Raw genomic sequence first — 16,744 nt, forward strand, 5'->3', positions numbered from 1 at the left:
CATGGTGCGGCCAACAGCGGAGAACCCGCGGGGGTGCGCAGTCAAGGCCGTGGTGGCAAGGACCGGCCTCCCCAGGGACACGACAAGCCTCGTCTCGATCAGCGCGAGGACAACTGCAGCGACGACGTCGACGAGCCTGGCTCCAGGAGCCCCGTGATGTCGCCTGCATCCACGGGGGAGCATACTCTCTCACGTCTCATGTCGCCGTGAAGCGGCTTACCCGTGAGGTGTGCGCCCTCCACCCCAGCGTGGAGGCACAATAGCCGTTGAGGTGGTTGCATGTGCCGATCACCTTCAACTCAGACGATCATCCGATGCGTCCCTTGGGATCAGGGGTTCTGCCCCTCGTGGTGTCACTGATCATTAACAATGTTAAGATGACCAAGGTTCTGGTGGACAATGGAGCGAGCCTGAACCTCCTGTCCGCCAAGCTGGTGGAAAAGATTCAGCTGCCCCTGGAGCAAATGAAGCCCACCGACCCGTTCTGGGGGATCAACCCCAGAGTGGTGCAGCCCATGGGGCGAATCACGCTCCCGGTGACTTTCGGGTCCCGTGAAGCGTTCCGGACTGAGCATGTTGTCTTTGACGTGGCTCACACCCCATTGCCTTACAACGGGATCATTGGTCGGCCGGCGCTAATCAAGTTTATGGCGGCGACTCATTGCGCCTATGGCGTGATGAAGATGCCGTCAACATACTGTATACTCTCCATCAAGTGCGACCTGAAGGATGCCGCTTGGTGCGTAGGCGAGGTCGTGAAGACCTTCGGAGTGGCGGATTCCGGCGACTATGACGTTGCCAGGAACGAGGATCCACTTGCGGACGAGCAGCCCGCATAGAAGAAGGCGCGAGGCCCTCCCGGGTAGGATGCCAGGGACTAGCACTGTAAGCACAGAGATCGAACCCTAGTAAGGGGGAGGATCGCTTCAGATGGTATCAGAGCAATGTGTTGCCTGTAGCTTCGTGATCCTTAGATTGGAATTAACTTATTAGGTACCTATTTACCAAACTAAAATTATTTTTGAAAACTCTCATATTCTATCCTCGTCCAGTTCTTTCACTCTCTCATCCAGTTTTGAAAGTTTTCAAACATCGAAACCAGCATACTTAGTCACGGTAGACGTAATTTGTGAGCTATCACTTTTGGATTTTTTTTTGATGGCCACAAATGATGGCAGGGCGACTGGTGCTGGGTCCGCGGAGTTCATCTTTCTGCCCACCGAGTTGCCGCAGGCGGCCCCTGGCTGGCGGGACCGGTACCACCACGACGCCGACCTCCGACATCGACATGGCACGGGTCTTCATCACCCGGCGCATCGCACAGCTTTAGCAGCGTTCCCTGCCCGCATGGGCGTACACGGGGGCCGGAGACAGGATGCGCCTTCGTGAGGATGACATGGACAAGGAGTTGCTCCAGGTGTGGGTGAGGGGGATCTATGACTAGGATGCTCCCTTCGCGAAGTTGCCGCCGGGGGTTTTCTCCCTCCACGCTGGCGTCCCCAACTTGACCAGCATCGTCGGCTCTTTCCCACCCTGCAATGAGTTGGGGCTGATGGACGATTCCCCCACTCAGTCCCTGCGCTCCCCTCTACCCGCACCCCGCGGGAAGCAGGCGCAGGAGGAGAGCGGGAGCGAGTCGAAGGCTGACCAGCCCCACGACTCGCCCTCCGACGACGAGACGGGCCGGGTTGCCGCCGGCCGGGAAGTCATCCCCGTGGATGACGAAGAGGAGGAGGATGAGGACGGCGCACCCCTGATAGTGCACAGATCGAGGACGCGCGCAGCGGCCGCGGCAACCGCCCCCGCAGCAGTTGCCGGAGCCGTGGCGGTGACCACCCCGGCAGCGACCGGCAGTGACCCGGCGGCGGCTACCCGCTCCGCGACAACGGCGACCTTCGGGGCGTCCACCGGCACCTCAGCGGCAACCACCCTCGCAGCGGTTGCCGGAGCCACGGCGGTGACCACCCCGGCAGCGAACGCCAGCGACCCGACGACGGCTACCTTAGCAGCAGCTGCCGGAGCCGGGGCCGCCGCCACACCAGCGATGGCCCCCGCCGCGGCGGCGGCCCCTTCGACAGTTCCCGCGGTGCCCCGGGCCGCAGCACCCCACGGGCACCCACGGCCCCGCCCGCTCTTCGTGCTCCGGCGCAACCCCCTGAAGGCCGATTCGTCGGCAAGCGCTGGCAAGAGGGGGAGGGACGATTCCTCGCCTGCCCCACCGAGCAAGAAGGCGCGCATGGACGCCGGCCTGACAGACAGAGGGGCCAGCGGCACCGCCGCTGCATCTGCCGGCGACCCAGCTCCAATGAAGATGGTGCCGGCAACAGCTACAGCTACTTCTGCCTGTTGCAGGCTCGAGAGTGCCCGTATCGGAAGCGGGTGCTACGGTGGTTGACCTTGACCCCAACGTCGGGTTTACGAGGACGGCGGAGGAGCCGGAGGCAGTCCCCAGGCCAAGCCCTGCGGCGCCGGCCGCAGCCCCCGGGACGGCGTCCGGCGACGCGCCAGCAGCCCCAGACGCCGCTGGCGCGGATTCTTCTGCCGCCCAGCAGGGGGTAGTCCCTGCCGGGGGCGCGGCAACCTCACCAGCCCCGCAGTCCCCGGGCGCGGGTGAGGGGGAGGTCACGGAGGAGGAGCAACAGGATGATCCGCCGCAAGCGGACGACCCCCTGCCCAGCTATACGGTGGCGGCGGGGGCTTCGTCGTCATCGGCCGCCACCTTCGACACCGACCTCGGCACCCTTGCCAGGGTGGCTCGGAATCCCATCACTTGGGATCCGAGCGTCTTCGACTGGGGCACCGGTTCCTTGACGCTGTCAAGGACTAGCAGTTGGCCTTCGTCATCTCCTTCAACGAGGTGAGGGAGCACCACGCGATCGCCAAGAGCCAGCAGGGCGAGCTGCGGCTGGCCGTGGAGAAGGAGCGGCAGGAGCTCTCCCGGCTGCGGGAGGGGACGCGCCTCGCCAAGGAGGAGGCGCGCCTTGCCCAGGAAGCCTTGGAGGATCCTGCCATGCTGGTCGTCCCAGAAAAGAGCTCTACCGGCGACAGGAGGCTCAGCGCGCCGTGCGCCAGGGAGCTCTGGATTCGTTGGTGGCTGCTCAGGCGGAAACCAAGAAGGAGCACGCTGAGGTGCTCGTTGTGGCCCAGGCTCGGATCGACGAGAAGAGCGATCTGATCGCCAGCTATCTCGGCGAGATCTAGGGCCTGCACATCAAGCTAGAGGTGCAGACCAGGGCCACCGAAAGTGCGGTGGGCGCGTCAGCCAAGGACAAAGCGGCCCGGCTCGAGACCGAGCTGGCCACTATCTGGGAGGAGCTCGCCAAGGCCGGCGAGGACAACGCAACCCAGGCCGCGGAGGTCGCATCGCTGGCGAGCCGCCTCCGGAAGGCCAAGAAGGCCACGCTCGACGCCCGGCTCCACCACGGCACGTTGATCGGGCAACGGCAGCTGGAGACCGAGAAGCTGCTCAAGATCGCCCAAGCGCTGCGCGACCTGCTGCCCCGGTTTGAGCTGCAGGCTGTGGAGGTGGACGGCACGGACGTCTCCACGCTAATCCCGTTCTTCTCCGACTTGGTGGGGAAGCTCGGGGTGCTTGACGTCTGGATCGCCAAGTTTGGCACTGACGAAATTGCCAACTGCGCCCGGGAGGTTACCGGGACGATCCTCCCGAGGGTACACCTTCGGGACTAGGAGTTCCCCTTCGAGATGCTGCTGGACGCCTGGTCCGACAGCGAGGACAAACCTACCCACCCCCAGGCGGTGAAAGGGTTCGTCGACGAGGTCGTCGAGCGGATGCAGCGGAAGCCGGATCCCGAGCCGTCCCCGAAACCCTCGGCGGAGGATGCCGACAACTAGCTGCCACAGCCCCCTACCGACCCTCACCATTTCCTTGTTTACCTTCTTTTGTTTTCGTTCCTGCAAGCATGGCGCTTGGTGCCGTTTGAACAATTACCGTTTCATTAGTTCACGTAATCATTTGCTACTTTGTTAATCCAGCTCTTTAGTTCTGTTTAATCCTTGTTCCTTGTTCCCGGGGCTTCGCCCTTGTGTGTTGTGCTTTGTGTTGCCAGGGACTCGCGCGCCTCACCCTTGACCGGACCAAGGACCCGGGACGGACCCACGGTGCCGACCTGGGGTCAAGCAGCAGCGGCGAGCCACTCCGCTTGCGGGGTAACTACTCCAAGCCATGCCCTCTCGGGACGGACTCGGAAGCCACACGGGGAGCGCACTCCCCCCGCAAGCGTCCTTCTAGCACACCTGGCCACACGCAGGTTTTGGGGCCACACTTAGCGAGGCAGCGTTCAGTTACGTTCAGTTCTCAGAGAGTCTATCGTTCAGGTTCAAGCACTTAGCTTTTCGTTCTGTCTCGTGCTCGGTACGCTTGCCAGAGGGGTGCGCCTGGTACGTCGCCCCTGAGAAAGCCTGTTTGAAAGATGCGGCAGGAACGCCGCCGGCAGGCTCGCCGCGGTAGGATCGCCGCCGACGACAAGCGCCGATGACGATGCTACCGCCGTGTCTCCGCAGCAACCCTTGCCTTTGGAAGAGCCCTTGCTTCCGGAGCAACCCGTTCCGAGTGGTGCAGTAGGGACGCCGTGACATCCTCGCCACCACCAGCAGACGCGGGTGGCGAAGACATCACGGCGTCCCCAAAGCAGCCCTCGTTGCCCTGGGAAAGTGTACCTGAGGGACGCAGTAGGGACGCTGTGGTGGGCGCTGATGGCATGCACCACCATCGCGCCTCTGCGGCACCGCCCGCCTACGCAGCATCTTCCTTGGCTTTGCTCTGAGCCGTTTCATGGCCGGGATGCCCCTTTTATAGGTGCGGGGGGGGGGGGGGGGGCGGGCGGGGGGGGGCTTGCCACCACGCGCGCCGGGTCAACGCAGCATACGTGGCGCCCCGCCCCTTAGAGTGCGGTACGGCCTTCGCCACTCCGCATGCCAAGTTGCCGTGGCACACGTGGCGGGTTCCTCCTGAATCAGGGGCCTCGAAGTGCGGCGAGTCCCTGATGGTGCGGTCACTCCACACCACAAGGCGCTGCTACACGCCACGGCCCGTGGGCGGTCCATGAGCATTACAGTGCGCAAGATTCCACCTTTACCCTGCACATTAGATTCTTACCAAGCCCGAGATGCTGCAATTTTTTTTCGAAATTCACGAAAACACAGAGCAGTATGGATAACTCTCCTGCCTCCTAGCCCCCGGGCACAGAAGGGTCGACACCAAACTTGGATGTGAGCACTTTTATTTCCCAGACGCAGCGACTGCGTGATGCACGTTGCGGGAAGCCTGGCAACTGCATGCCGTGATGCACGTTGCGGGAAGCCCGACAACTGCATGCCCCATGCCGGAGTGATCCGGCAACGGGTTAACGTTTTTGAGGCTACGGCAGCCCTCTGCTCACAACCAAGTATGGAAAGAGACTTCTGTGCACCTAGAGAAGGAGACAGAAGTGAAAGGAATATGCAAATAAACGAGGCAACTAAAAACTCAGGAAACATCACTTATCTTTATTCACAGTAACTAGTGGTTTACACACGGGGGCTGCCCGGCTACACTAGTTCGAGAGGTATGCATCGGCGGCATCACCCGAGGGTTGGGTTCCGCCGCTTAACGAGTAGAACTTGCGCAAGTGCTCAATATTCCAGCTATTTGGTACCCGCAAGTTTCGAGTGCCAGCGCTCGGGACGTACGACGGGACCGTGAATCCCAATGACTTCCTCCTGGCCTACACGTTGGGCATGCGCGCTATCGGTGCTGACGACAAGGTCAGGGCCAACGGGTTCCCAATGGTCCTAAAAGGGTCAGCGAGAACCTGGTTGCTCAACCTGCCCGCCGGGTCCATCGCCTCCTGGACTGACCTACGCGAGCAGTTTGTGAACGCGTTCGAGGGTGGCTACAAGCGCCTGGGAACCATGGCGGAGCTGCACACGGTAGTGCAGAAACCGGGGGAGACGTTGCGGGACTTCACCAACAGGTTCTCGAACATCTCCTGCACCATCCCAGAGGCGGAAGCGACCGCCATCATCAACACTTACGCCATCAACGTCCGTGACCCGAAGATGCGTGAGAAGGTGAACAGGCACCGGATCCGGACCACGAGGGATCTCTACGCTCTCGCGCACAAGTGCGCGATGGCCGAGGAAGGGCGCTTAGCGCCTGAGCTTGCCGCCAAGGCGGCGGCAAACCCACCCAAGGGCTCTGGGAAGAAGGGCTCCCGGAAGCGTGGCGGGAAGCAAGTGCTTGCCGCGGAACCGGGGGCTCCCCAAAAGCCCACCAAGAAGGCGGCGTCGACGGGAGCATCGGTTAGCAAGTCGGCGGCGGCCGCGCACTGCCCCATCCACACCAACGCCACCCACGAAGCGCAGGACTGGCGCACTCTCCATACCATCAAGGAGAAGCGCGAGCAGCGCCACAAAGAGCGCCGTGCTGCCGGGCCTTGCTTCAACTGCGAGGATATCGGGCACCTCTCCCGAGATTGCCTGAACAACCCGCGCAACGGAGCGGGCCTTGGCGCAGCTGGCGGCGACGACAAGGGAGAACCCGTGGGGGGTCGCGGTCAAGCCCACGGTGGCAAGGACCGGCCTCCCCGGGGATGAGAAAAGCCTCGCGCCGAACAGCGCGAGGACGACTGCAGTGACGAAGCCGACGAGCCCGGCTTTCAGGAGCCCCGCGACTTCGCCTGCATCCACGGGGGAGCATACGCTCTCACATCTCACACTGCCGTGAAGCGACTTATGCGTGAGGTCTGCGCCCTCCTCCCCAGCATGGAGGCGCAACAACCGTTGAGGTGGTCGCATGTGTCGATCACCTTCAACTCGGACGATCATCCGATTCGTCCCAGCATGGAGGCGCAACAGCCGTTGAGGTACTGCCCCTCGTGGTGTCACCGATCATAAACAATGTGACGGTGACCAAGGTTCTGCTAGACAATGGGGCAAGCCTTAACCTACTGTCCGCCAAGTTGGTGGAGAAGCTTCAGCTGCCTCTGGAGCAGATGAAGCCCACCGACCCGTTCCGGGGAATCAACCCCGGAGTGGTGCAGCCCATGGGGCGAATCATGCTCCCGGTGACCTTCGGGTGTCAGGAGGCGTTCCAGACATAGCACGTCGTTTTCGACGTGGCTCACACCCCGTTACCGTACAACGGGATCAAGTTCATGGCGGCAACCCATTCCGCCTATGGTGTGATGAAGATGCCGTCAACGTATGGTGTACTCTCCATCAAGTGCGACCTGAAGGACGCCGCTTGGTGCGTGGGCAAGGTCGTAAAGGCCTCCGCAGTGGCGGATTCCGGCGACTACGACGTTGCCGGAAACGAGGATCCACTTGCGGGTGAACAGCCCGCACAGAAGAAGGCACGAGCCGCTCCCGGATAGGACACCTGGGGCAGCTCCAGCTCCAGCCCACGCATTAGCAAGGGCATGAAGCTAAAGGAGGAGGGCACCAAGGTCAAGAAGGTGCCCCCTATATACCTCATGAGCCTCTTAAGAAACCTTGGATTTTGCTTAGTTAAAAGTTAGTCATTGCTACTACTTCGTGTAATCGCGTGTGTCGGTTTGACCACCTGCTTTACCGCTTTCGAAACCCCAACTTCGTCGCGTTGAGACATTGGTTTGATATAGTATATTCACAATTTCAGATTGCATCCGCTATTTATCTTGTTCTTGCTTGTTCTTCGATTGCTTGCAGGAACAAAGATCTTCGTGGTCAGGTTGATCGTGCCCCCGCGTGATCAATAACCTTCTGGAGTTGGTGTATCGATTGCTAAGGCGCTGCCTTCTAGGCCATAGTCAGATCGTCAACGTCATCTCCTACCCAAATCGAGAGCTATCAATCTCATCAAACCAATGTCTCAATGAGACGATAAGTTGGGGTTCCGAAAGCGATAAATAATGTTCACCAATTGGGATTCATTTAGCAACCGATTTTTATCTTCCGTTTGAACTCATTTCCATAATTCTTCTAGTTTCTTTGATAGGTGCTATTACTATGGCTCGGCAATAAGAAAACTTAGAAAGAGTTAAAATTATAAGAATTACAAATTTAAAAAAAATAACTAAAGAATCACAATTTTGATTTAGTAAAACCCATCTACTGCCAACAAATACCTTCTTTTCTCTTTTGTTGTGTAATTGTTTTATTGTAATTAATTGAATCGATTCAATTCTTATCCTCATATTGAAATGAATCGAGATTGATAAGGAGTTCGTTAATGATGTTTGAGCATGTACTTTTTTTGAGTGTCTATTTATTTTCGATTGGTATCTATGGATTGATCACGAGCCGAAACATGGTTATAGCTCTAATATGTCTTGAACTTATACTTAATTCAATTAATCTAAATCTCGTAACATTTTCTGATCTATTTGATAGTCGCCAATTAAAAGGAGACATTTTCGCAATTTTTGTTATAGCCCTTGCGGCTGCTGAAGCCGCTATTGGACTATCCATTCTTTCTTCCATCCATCGTAATAGGAAATCAACTCGTATCAATCAATCTAATTTCTTGAATAATTAGACATAGAATACTCGAAACAAAGGAGTACATATAATAATAATCTCTAATATGTAAGATGAATAGAAATCGAATACGATTTTCTTATTGTTATTTGAGAATATCCTTTTTTTAGTAGGTTATTGCACAGTATTCTTTTTTACTTAAATGAATTTTTCTAATTCATTGATATTGCAATTTGAATATTGCAATAATTTATATTGAAAAGAGGGTTATTGATCACGCGGGGGCACGATCAACCTGACCACGAAGATCTTTGTTCCTGCAAGCAATCGAAGAACAAGCAAGAACAAGATAAATAGCGGATGCAATCTGAAATTGCGAATATACTATATCAAACCAATGTCTCAACGCGACGAAGTTGGGGTTCCGAAAGCGGTAAAGCAGGTGGTCTAACCGACACACGCGATTACACGAAGTAGTAGGAATGGCTAACTTTTAACTAAACAAAATCCAAGGTTTCTTAAGAGGCTCATGAGGTATATAAAGGAGGAGGAAGATGGATTTTCGGCCAACTTGGGCATGGGGCCGAAATCCAAATCTATCTCTAAGTTTCCTAACAAAACAACAACTCTTTAGGAAACTGGAAAACAGATCCGTCAGCCTGTTTTGTCCGTCACGGTCAGCTCGCGTCGAATCTTCTGGTGGGGCCGGATCCTTTGGAAAGGTCTCAAAATTATCTTTCCAACAAATGCTTTTTGCTTAATTTGGACTCCGGATGCGGCCTGGGTGATTAAAACAAATTCGGGTCTCCTAACAGCTCGGATCCGAATCGGATTCAACTTTAATTCGTGATATCTTTCTCTAGCAAGCTCCGAATCATGTGCCGTTTGATTTATTGGAAAATAGACTTGAAATCCTTCTCTCTCAGCTGCATGGATGTTTCATTCTTGTTGCACCTCCTGCTGGCCTCCATTGTATCTCATCTTGACCTTGGACTTGAAAAGCTCGACCAAATACCTACGTAATAAAATGATACAAGATAGTAGCTCTGCCTCTTCATGCATATGACATTGAAAACAAATAGTACTTGACTTCACCTGATTATCAATGTTATCGGATACTATAGAACTGAGGGTGCCGAAGGTCGTATCCATGGTCATCATGTCCATATCATCCTCCCTTTCTTGAAAGGAAAGCCGTCCTCGGCGTCGTTTGTGCTGAAAAGAGACTGACAAAATAGACAAAATGTGTGCATGGTATATGTATATTTCATCCATCTTAAAATATCTCCTTTCTTTCACAAGTAATATCTTATAACAAAATCTCATGAAGTAATTAGTCAAAGAATCGTCATGAATAATATTCCAGCAGATAGATTGACGATATTGTTTGCATGTATAACTGAAACAATTTCTTGTATTTGGTTTGCATGGCTCACAATTATACCATCCCAACAGTGGAGAATAATATTTAATAGTACCCGAAATAGTTATTACGAGATGCTGAAATTTAGATCAAGTGAAGGCACTAATATTCAAACAATCATGTAAACAAATATTTGGCAAACAATCAACACCAATATTGGAGGTCATATCAAAATGGTTAAGCATATGCAGCATATTATTTTCTCTCAAATCAAGCAATGCAAATCTGATGCACCCAAAATTTATCCTTCACATCATGTTCTCCAATTAATTGAATAGTCTATCCATGGGCATTAGCAAAAGATTTTGAAATTGTTAACTCGGAAACTTTATCCATTGCATGTGACAAATATATAGGTGCATCAAGTTTAATAAAACACAAAGAATTATTAGGCGGAACCATAGGAAACACTTCTTCATGTTTAATTAATTCAATGCAACATAAATCAAATTTAATCATCACGTCATAAGTCTCTTCCAATACAGCAGGTAACTCATCACATAAATCATTATCATTTGAATCAATGGGTGCGCTTAAATCAACAAGTAAATCAACAATTTTACAAGGGGCAGCATGTTCATTAGATATCTCATTTATTTCAACACGCGTCATATTTAGTTTAGCAACACAAACCTCTGTAACATTACCTTGTGGGCTCGCCTCATTTGTATTATACCTTCTTTGTAACTTCTTCTGATCTTCACGAGCAAGATTAAGCAAACACAATAGAGAGTCGTATTTTCCATATTCAATTATGTAAGAAATATCAAAGTTGAGCCCATAATAAAACCTATCCATGTTTCTTTGTTCTGTTTCATCTAAACCAGCCCGCAAGGTTAAAATTTGGAACTCATGGTAGTAATCATCAAAAGTTTTATCATCTTGTGTCAAACGTCGTAATTTTGAACGCAAGTTAAAAGCATAATTCAAAGAAAGATATTTTTCTCTCAGTATTTTCTTCATATCAGCCCAAGTGCGAGGTATTTTATTTTCTCTAACTATCTTAATCCACCAAGATAAAGCAGCAAAACGAAATTTACTACTAGCAATTTGGACCTTGCGACTATCTAATGTATGGAAGCATGTAAATTGTTCAGTTAGAGCTAGTTCCCAATCAATATAAGCTTCAGCATCATTATTTCCATCAAAGAAATGTCCAAAACAATTATTGGCATTACAAGGATTGCGATATACCTTTGCCTTGCCAATGTCAACAAGAGACGAGGAGGATGCATGTGGTGAAATGCGCTCATGTCAGTCACTTGATAGCATAGGCCTATTTTCCATTCTTCGTGTAAGTCCTGTCATGGTTAGTCAAAAACAAGAAACGAAACACAAGAATATGTTCCTATCAACTAATAGGATGTGGCTACAAGTCGCTCAACTCTCAAGCTAAAAATCAAGTTCTTACCTTGCAAAACAGGAAGGTGATGGCCAGCGGCGTAAACAAGCCCTCCGAAGATTGAATGTATCGGTGCCTCAGTAACAAACGAACCTAGGTGTAGAATCTGTGGAGCTTGGAAGCTTTCTTGAGTAGCAAGGATAAGCAAATAATCAAATCAGCAATGCAAAGTTGAAAAAATGCTCAATAATGCTAGTCCTAGCTACAGGAGTCGATAAGAACAAATTATAAAAATAATCTAAGCCTAGATACTGAAAGAGGTAGGAATAGATAGATCAAAAGATGGCACAACAAGTAAATCCCTGTGATTGTTTTTCTTTTTCTTTTGTTTTTGTGGCCTTCTGTTTGGCTTCTTATTCTTTTCTTCTTCTTCTTTTTTGTAACCCCAGAAACTCACGCAAAAGAAGGACCGGAAAACTGTACGTCGGTCTATCGAAGAACAGCAAAGGCTGCAGTAAGGAAAATTCAGAAAAGTATGGAAAAATATGGGTTAGAAGGCACAAGCTTTCCTTCAAGGGTAAGATCACTCAAAACGGATGTCGGACGGTGGAGAAAACTGAAAAACACCGGGCTGCAGCGACGCCGGAAAACGGATGCAGAAACTTGGAAGCTCCGAAAGTCCACCTTAGAAGCCGAATTTGAGGGTCAAAGTGTAGGGCAAAGCCCTGAATATTTCCTGATGCGTCTCGTCATGAGCTTTCCAAAAAGTCCAAGAATGTCCAAATCCAAGTTGGTATGCAAAAGATACGCCCGTTTTACTGAACACGAGTCAAACCCACCCGAAACTAAAATTCTCTCAACGTGGATCCGAAACTGATTCTTTCTCTCTCTTTTTTTTTCATTTTTTTTTCTTTCTTTCCTTTTTTGTTCTTTCATTTCTTTTTTCACAACTTTCCGAACAACTTGATCTCTAAACAAAATTGGATCTATTATGAAACACTTTCCAAAAGCACTCATTTTTGAGAGGGACAAGTAGCGAAGCCCGGGTACCCATCAAAACTCATGAATACAACACAAAGCAAGACGTATGGTGTTACACCTCCGGGTGGCCCGAACCTGGGTAAACTCACGCGTTGACACTTCGTGTCTTTCATCATGTCGGCGATCGCCGGAGCGCTCGCCTCGCCCTCCATTGAACCAAAAATGGGGTGTCCAACATCCCCGGTGCCGGAGTTCCGTGCTCCGACCGTTTCAGCACGGCTTCTACTGGCCAACAGCCTTAGCCGACGCCGAGCAAATAGTCAAGACCTATGAAGCATGCCCGTTCCACGCGAAGAAGAGCAACCAGCCAGCTCAAGCCCTTCAAGTCATCCCGTCCTCGTGGCCGTTCGTGGTTTGGGGGCACCTTGGGCACTGCAAGAATCTGACATGCAGGGTAAAGATGGGGGCGAAGGCACACTGTGATGCTCGTGGGGCGGTCACGGGTGTCGTCGTCTTGCGAGTAAGTTGTACATATATGGAAATTACTTCGAGGCTTGATGCAGGAAACTGAGACAGGGCCAGTGCCTCCGCGTGTTCGCTGGTGGTTCCACGTGAGTGGCAGCAAAGGCAGCACTTCGGCTATTTAAAGACCGGGGCAAGCGCGATACCAACAATGGGCAAGAAGGCAAGTGATGTCGCAGAGAGACGATGGTGGTGCATCCCTCCGCGCTTGTCGCCGAGGGTGTTCCCACCATCACGGCCCTGCCATGTCACTTAGAAGAAAATACCAAAGAGGGAAACACCAAAGGCGAGAGGCGTAGTGAAGGCACGGTGGTGGTGCATCCCACTACGCATACCGCGGTAGGATGCAGGGCCGCCGTGTCCTTGCCACGACTCTCAAATGGGTGCTCAAAAACACCGAGAGCACAAAAAGCTAAGTACCTCACCCTGATTCCTTAGTTCTTCCTTTGATAGTGTTGGTCAACCGGGGTGAGCTTAGTTCCCGTGTAGCCGGAGTGTAGGAAGGACACTTACGGGGGGAGGACGCTCCCCACACATAACTCGCGGGTCCGTCCCGGAAACGTGTGCGCTGGGGTAGTTAACCCGCAGGTGGAGTGTCTGGCCACTACTGTCTGGCCCCAGGTCGGCACTACGGGTCCGTCCCGGGTCCCTGGTTTGGCTAGACACGCGGTTGGCAAGTCTCCAGGTACACAAGGTATAGCACGTGGAGGACAGAGCCCCTCCCCGGCAAGCCAATTATAAGTAAAGAACAAGTAAACTATCATTGGATGAAACGGAACTGTAACAAATGAGTTCGTGATGAACATATAAAATGATTGGGGCTAACACAAGATAAGTTGTAAGGCGCCTTGCGCCACTTGTAGGAAAGTAAATAAAAAGGGACAAGCAAATAACTATGCAGGAGGTGCTCCTGGAGCAGCAGCATCGGCGTCAGGTGCCTCCTCGACATCGGGGCCTCCTTCGACGGCTTCTTCGTCAGCAGCTTCAGCTTCATTGGCCTTGTTCTGCATCCGCGCCACTATCTAATCCACGACGCCTTGTACCGCTTCCCGGTGGGTCTTGGCCTCTTCTTCATCTGACCAGGCGTCGAAGACCGACTCAAACGGGAAGTCGGGGTGGGCAGAGTGGACCCGGGTAAGGATGTGCCCGGCGACTTGCTTGGCTGCGAAGCTGACCTGCCGATCCCCGAAAGCCGTGACACAGTTCTCCAGGCCTTGTAGCTGGCCAATGAAATCCGCAGGTGAAGCTGCCGATGTTCGCCCCGTCGAAGGAAGTCACCGGGATGTCGAACCCCTGGAGCGCCTCCACTGCTGCGTCCGCCAGTTTCTTTAGTCTGGCTACCTCCTCGGTCCTGTGGGCCTGTAGCTCGGTGCATGCACCACGAGACTCCTGGGCCTGCAGCTTGTGCTCGCGGCATTCGGACTTCAGCCTTCCGATCTCGGACGCCTTCTTGGTGTTGTCCTCATCGGACTTCAGCCTTCGCACCATGTTGAGCTCACCCTGAAGGGACGAGCCCGCATCCTGGGCAGCCTTGAGCTGCCCCGCAAGCTCGCGCTCTCTGGAGCGAGCCTGGTCTTGCAGCTCCTTCTCCTGGCGCGCCGAGGCTTTGGCTGCTGTCGCAGCCGCCGTCTCTAGCTCTCCGATCTCCAGGGAGTAGTGGGACAACAAGTCGGACTTCTCCTGGAGACGCTCCTGGAACGAATCTAGGGCCGCCTGGTGCTCTTCCTCACCCTTGGCATGCGTGGCCTTCGGCAGTTCGAGCTCCCGCTGGTGCTCCTGCTGCAGGTCCCACAGTTGCCGGGTCGGCCTCCGGAACTCCTTGCATGGAGGGCGCCGCCCTTGTTTGCTGCGCCTGCTAGAGAGCTCTGGGCGCTGCTCCTCCGCCTCCCGGCGTGCCGGGCCCAGCTCCGCCACCACGCGAGCATGGTGCTGCTGCGCATCGTTGAAGAAGTCGACGAACATCTGCTGCTCCTGCTGGATGTTGTCGAATTACCTGGTGCCCTTGCAGTAACACGCTGGGGTCGAAGGTGATCCGACCCCATGATCGCCCGGCGAGCTCCCCTACTCCCAGGCTAAAGGCGGCTCCGGCAGAGGAGGAAGACCCCGCTGCGACTGTCTGCGACCCCGAGGCTGCGTCAGGGCTCGGTGACGCGCCTCCGGCTTGTCCGAGTCCCGCAGCCCCTTGTCCGCCCAAAGGGGCCGGCTGGGGGCTTGGGGGCTTCTCCAATGCGCCTCTCCTCGCCTCGGCAGGCAGGGGCTGCCCCATGTCACCCACCGCAGGTGGTGCCGTCTGCGTTTCATCACCTGTGGTAGCCGTTGCATCCCCGGCAAACTCCGGGGTAGTTTGTTGAAGGGCTCCGGCAGAGGCAGCCTCCTCCGGAGCATCGTCATCGGCCTCGCCGGCGAGGTTGATCACCCGCACCTCGGCGGGCGCGGGCGTAGTTGGGGCATCCCCGGCGACTGCACGCAAACACCTACGTCAGCCTAGAAGATGATGCAGATGGATGAAATAAACACTACGAGGAACGAAATAGTACCATGCCGCATCCCGTCATCGGCCTGGTGTGCGGCTCCCTCGGCCGCATCCCCGCCAGATGCCGGGATGCTCTCGCCGGCTATCGCGGACCCTACGGGGAACTCAGTTTTAGAAGGTAGTAGAGAAAATCAGTTAGAATAAGTGGTACTCGAGCCCGAGCATACCTGCTGCCTGGCCGGTACCCTGCAAGCTTGGGTCGGGGACTTGTGTGTCCCCATTGGCAGCCGCAGTCGATGTATCAGCTGCGTCAGCGGCGTCCTTGGCACCACCGCCCGATGCCGGGCGAGCTTTCTTGGCCGCCGGTGAAGTGTTGGGCTGCCCCCTATTCCTCGAAGTTCTGGGAAATGCAGAAGTAAATTAGCAAAGTATGTAAAATTTGTGGAAACTAAAATGGTTAAAGCGACATCGAACTTACCCCGGCGGGTTGAGCTTGAGCACCCTGTCCGCCAAGATGCTCCTCGCCGGGGGGCCGCTTCGTGGGGGGGGGGGGGGAACCGGCGGAGCCGCCGGGATAGCACGGACGGCTGCAGCAGCCGCCCCACTGCTGGCGGAGGCCACGGTCCCTGCATCCAAGTGAGGCGCCTAAGGCCGCAGGCTGGCGTCCCCCCTGCTCGCCCGCTCTACGGCGGACCGCCTCATTAGGGAGCATCGTCGTCGTCGTCGTCCCACTCTGGCGTGACCCCGCTAGCTTCCGGGGGAGCGTCATCACCGTCGTCATTGTTGTCGTCATCGTCAGAGTCTCCTCCGACACCCAGTGAGGAATCATTGGAGCCCCGGTCCTGGCCACCCTCCCCCGACTCGGTAGCTAGCTCCTTGCCGGTGCGAGACCTGTGTTGGGGGGGGGCGAGGGCTGCGACGAGGGGTCTTCCACGATCCCCCACTCATCGCAGAGTGGGATATCCCAGGCTCCCGGGTTCGGGATTCCGGCGTGGAGCGGGTGCGCTCCAAGTGGCAGCAACCGGAAGGCTTCGTCCTCGCCGGTGATGCCCGTCACCCAGAACTGGATCTCATCTCGCGTGAGTTCTTTGCGCTGCAGCCGGGTCCGGTCGTTCGGCCCCGTGTACATCCACTCCGGATGTGAGTGCCACTGCAGGGGAGCCACGCGCCTCCCGATGAAGTGGCGTGCCACGTCCGTGTCCGTAAGCCCGGCATCGCGGAGCGCCTTGATCTTGGCGCAGATCGGGGCCAGGTCCTCGTCCTTCTGGTCGCGGAGCATCTAGTCCTCGGAGCCCTTTGGCGGCCCAAGTGGCTCCTCGTGGAAATCCTGGAGCTCGTCGATGCGCACCCAGCACCAGTCGTGGCGCCACTCATTCTCAATCTTCCTCTTCCCCAGCTGGATTAACTCCGACTCAAGCTTGTCGCAGAATCGGAACACCACTCCCGAGGATAGGGGAGCCTTCACCTCCACCCTCGGATAGTAGTGGTGGCGAAACTGAGCCACCTGCGGCATCATCCCCACGAACGCTTCACAGAGGTGTTG

The 16,744-nt window shown here is 54.6% G+C and overlaps 1 protein-coding gene across 1 annotated transcript; it reads right to left on the reverse strand.

Annotated features, from left to right (window-relative positions):
- Window positions 1-1,569: 1,569 nt before the first annotated feature.
- Window positions 1,570-16,480, reverse strand: LOC112269370 (myristoylated alanine-rich C-kinase substrate-like). Its single transcript, XM_024456041.1, has 5 exons — window positions 16,122-16,480; window positions 15,429-15,601; window positions 15,266-15,355; window positions 15,004-15,188; window positions 1,570-2,343 (listed from the first exon to the last, which is right to left on the reverse strand). The coding sequence occupies exons 1-5, from the start codon at window positions 16,478-16,480 to the stop codon at window positions 1,570-1,572; spliced, it is 1,581 nt and encodes a 526-aa protein (XP_024311809.1).
- Between the last annotated feature and the right edge of the window lie 264 nt (window positions 16,481-16,744).

Source organism: Brachypodium distachyon, chromosome 5, assembly GCF_000005505.3.
Source record: "Brachypodium distachyon strain Bd21 chromosome 5, Brachypodium_distachyon_v3.0, whole genome shotgun sequence".
NCBI classification, from domain to species: domain Eukaryota; kingdom Viridiplantae; phylum Streptophyta; class Magnoliopsida; order Poales; family Poaceae; genus Brachypodium; species Brachypodium distachyon.

Coding starts and splice junctions, on each gene's coding strand:
- LOC112269370 (XM_024456041.1), bottom strand. CDS start 16,480: ATGCTCCGCGACCAGAAGGACGAGGACCTGGCCCCGATCTGCGCCAAG. Junction 15,356..15,428: donor GGGTACCGGCCAGGCAGCAG/GTATGCTCGGGC, acceptor AGTTCCCCGTAG/GGTCCGCGATAGCCGGCGAG. Junction 15,189..15,265: donor CGATGACGGGATGCGGCATG/GTACTATTTCGT, acceptor GTTTGCGTGCAG/TCGCCGGGGATGCCCCAACT.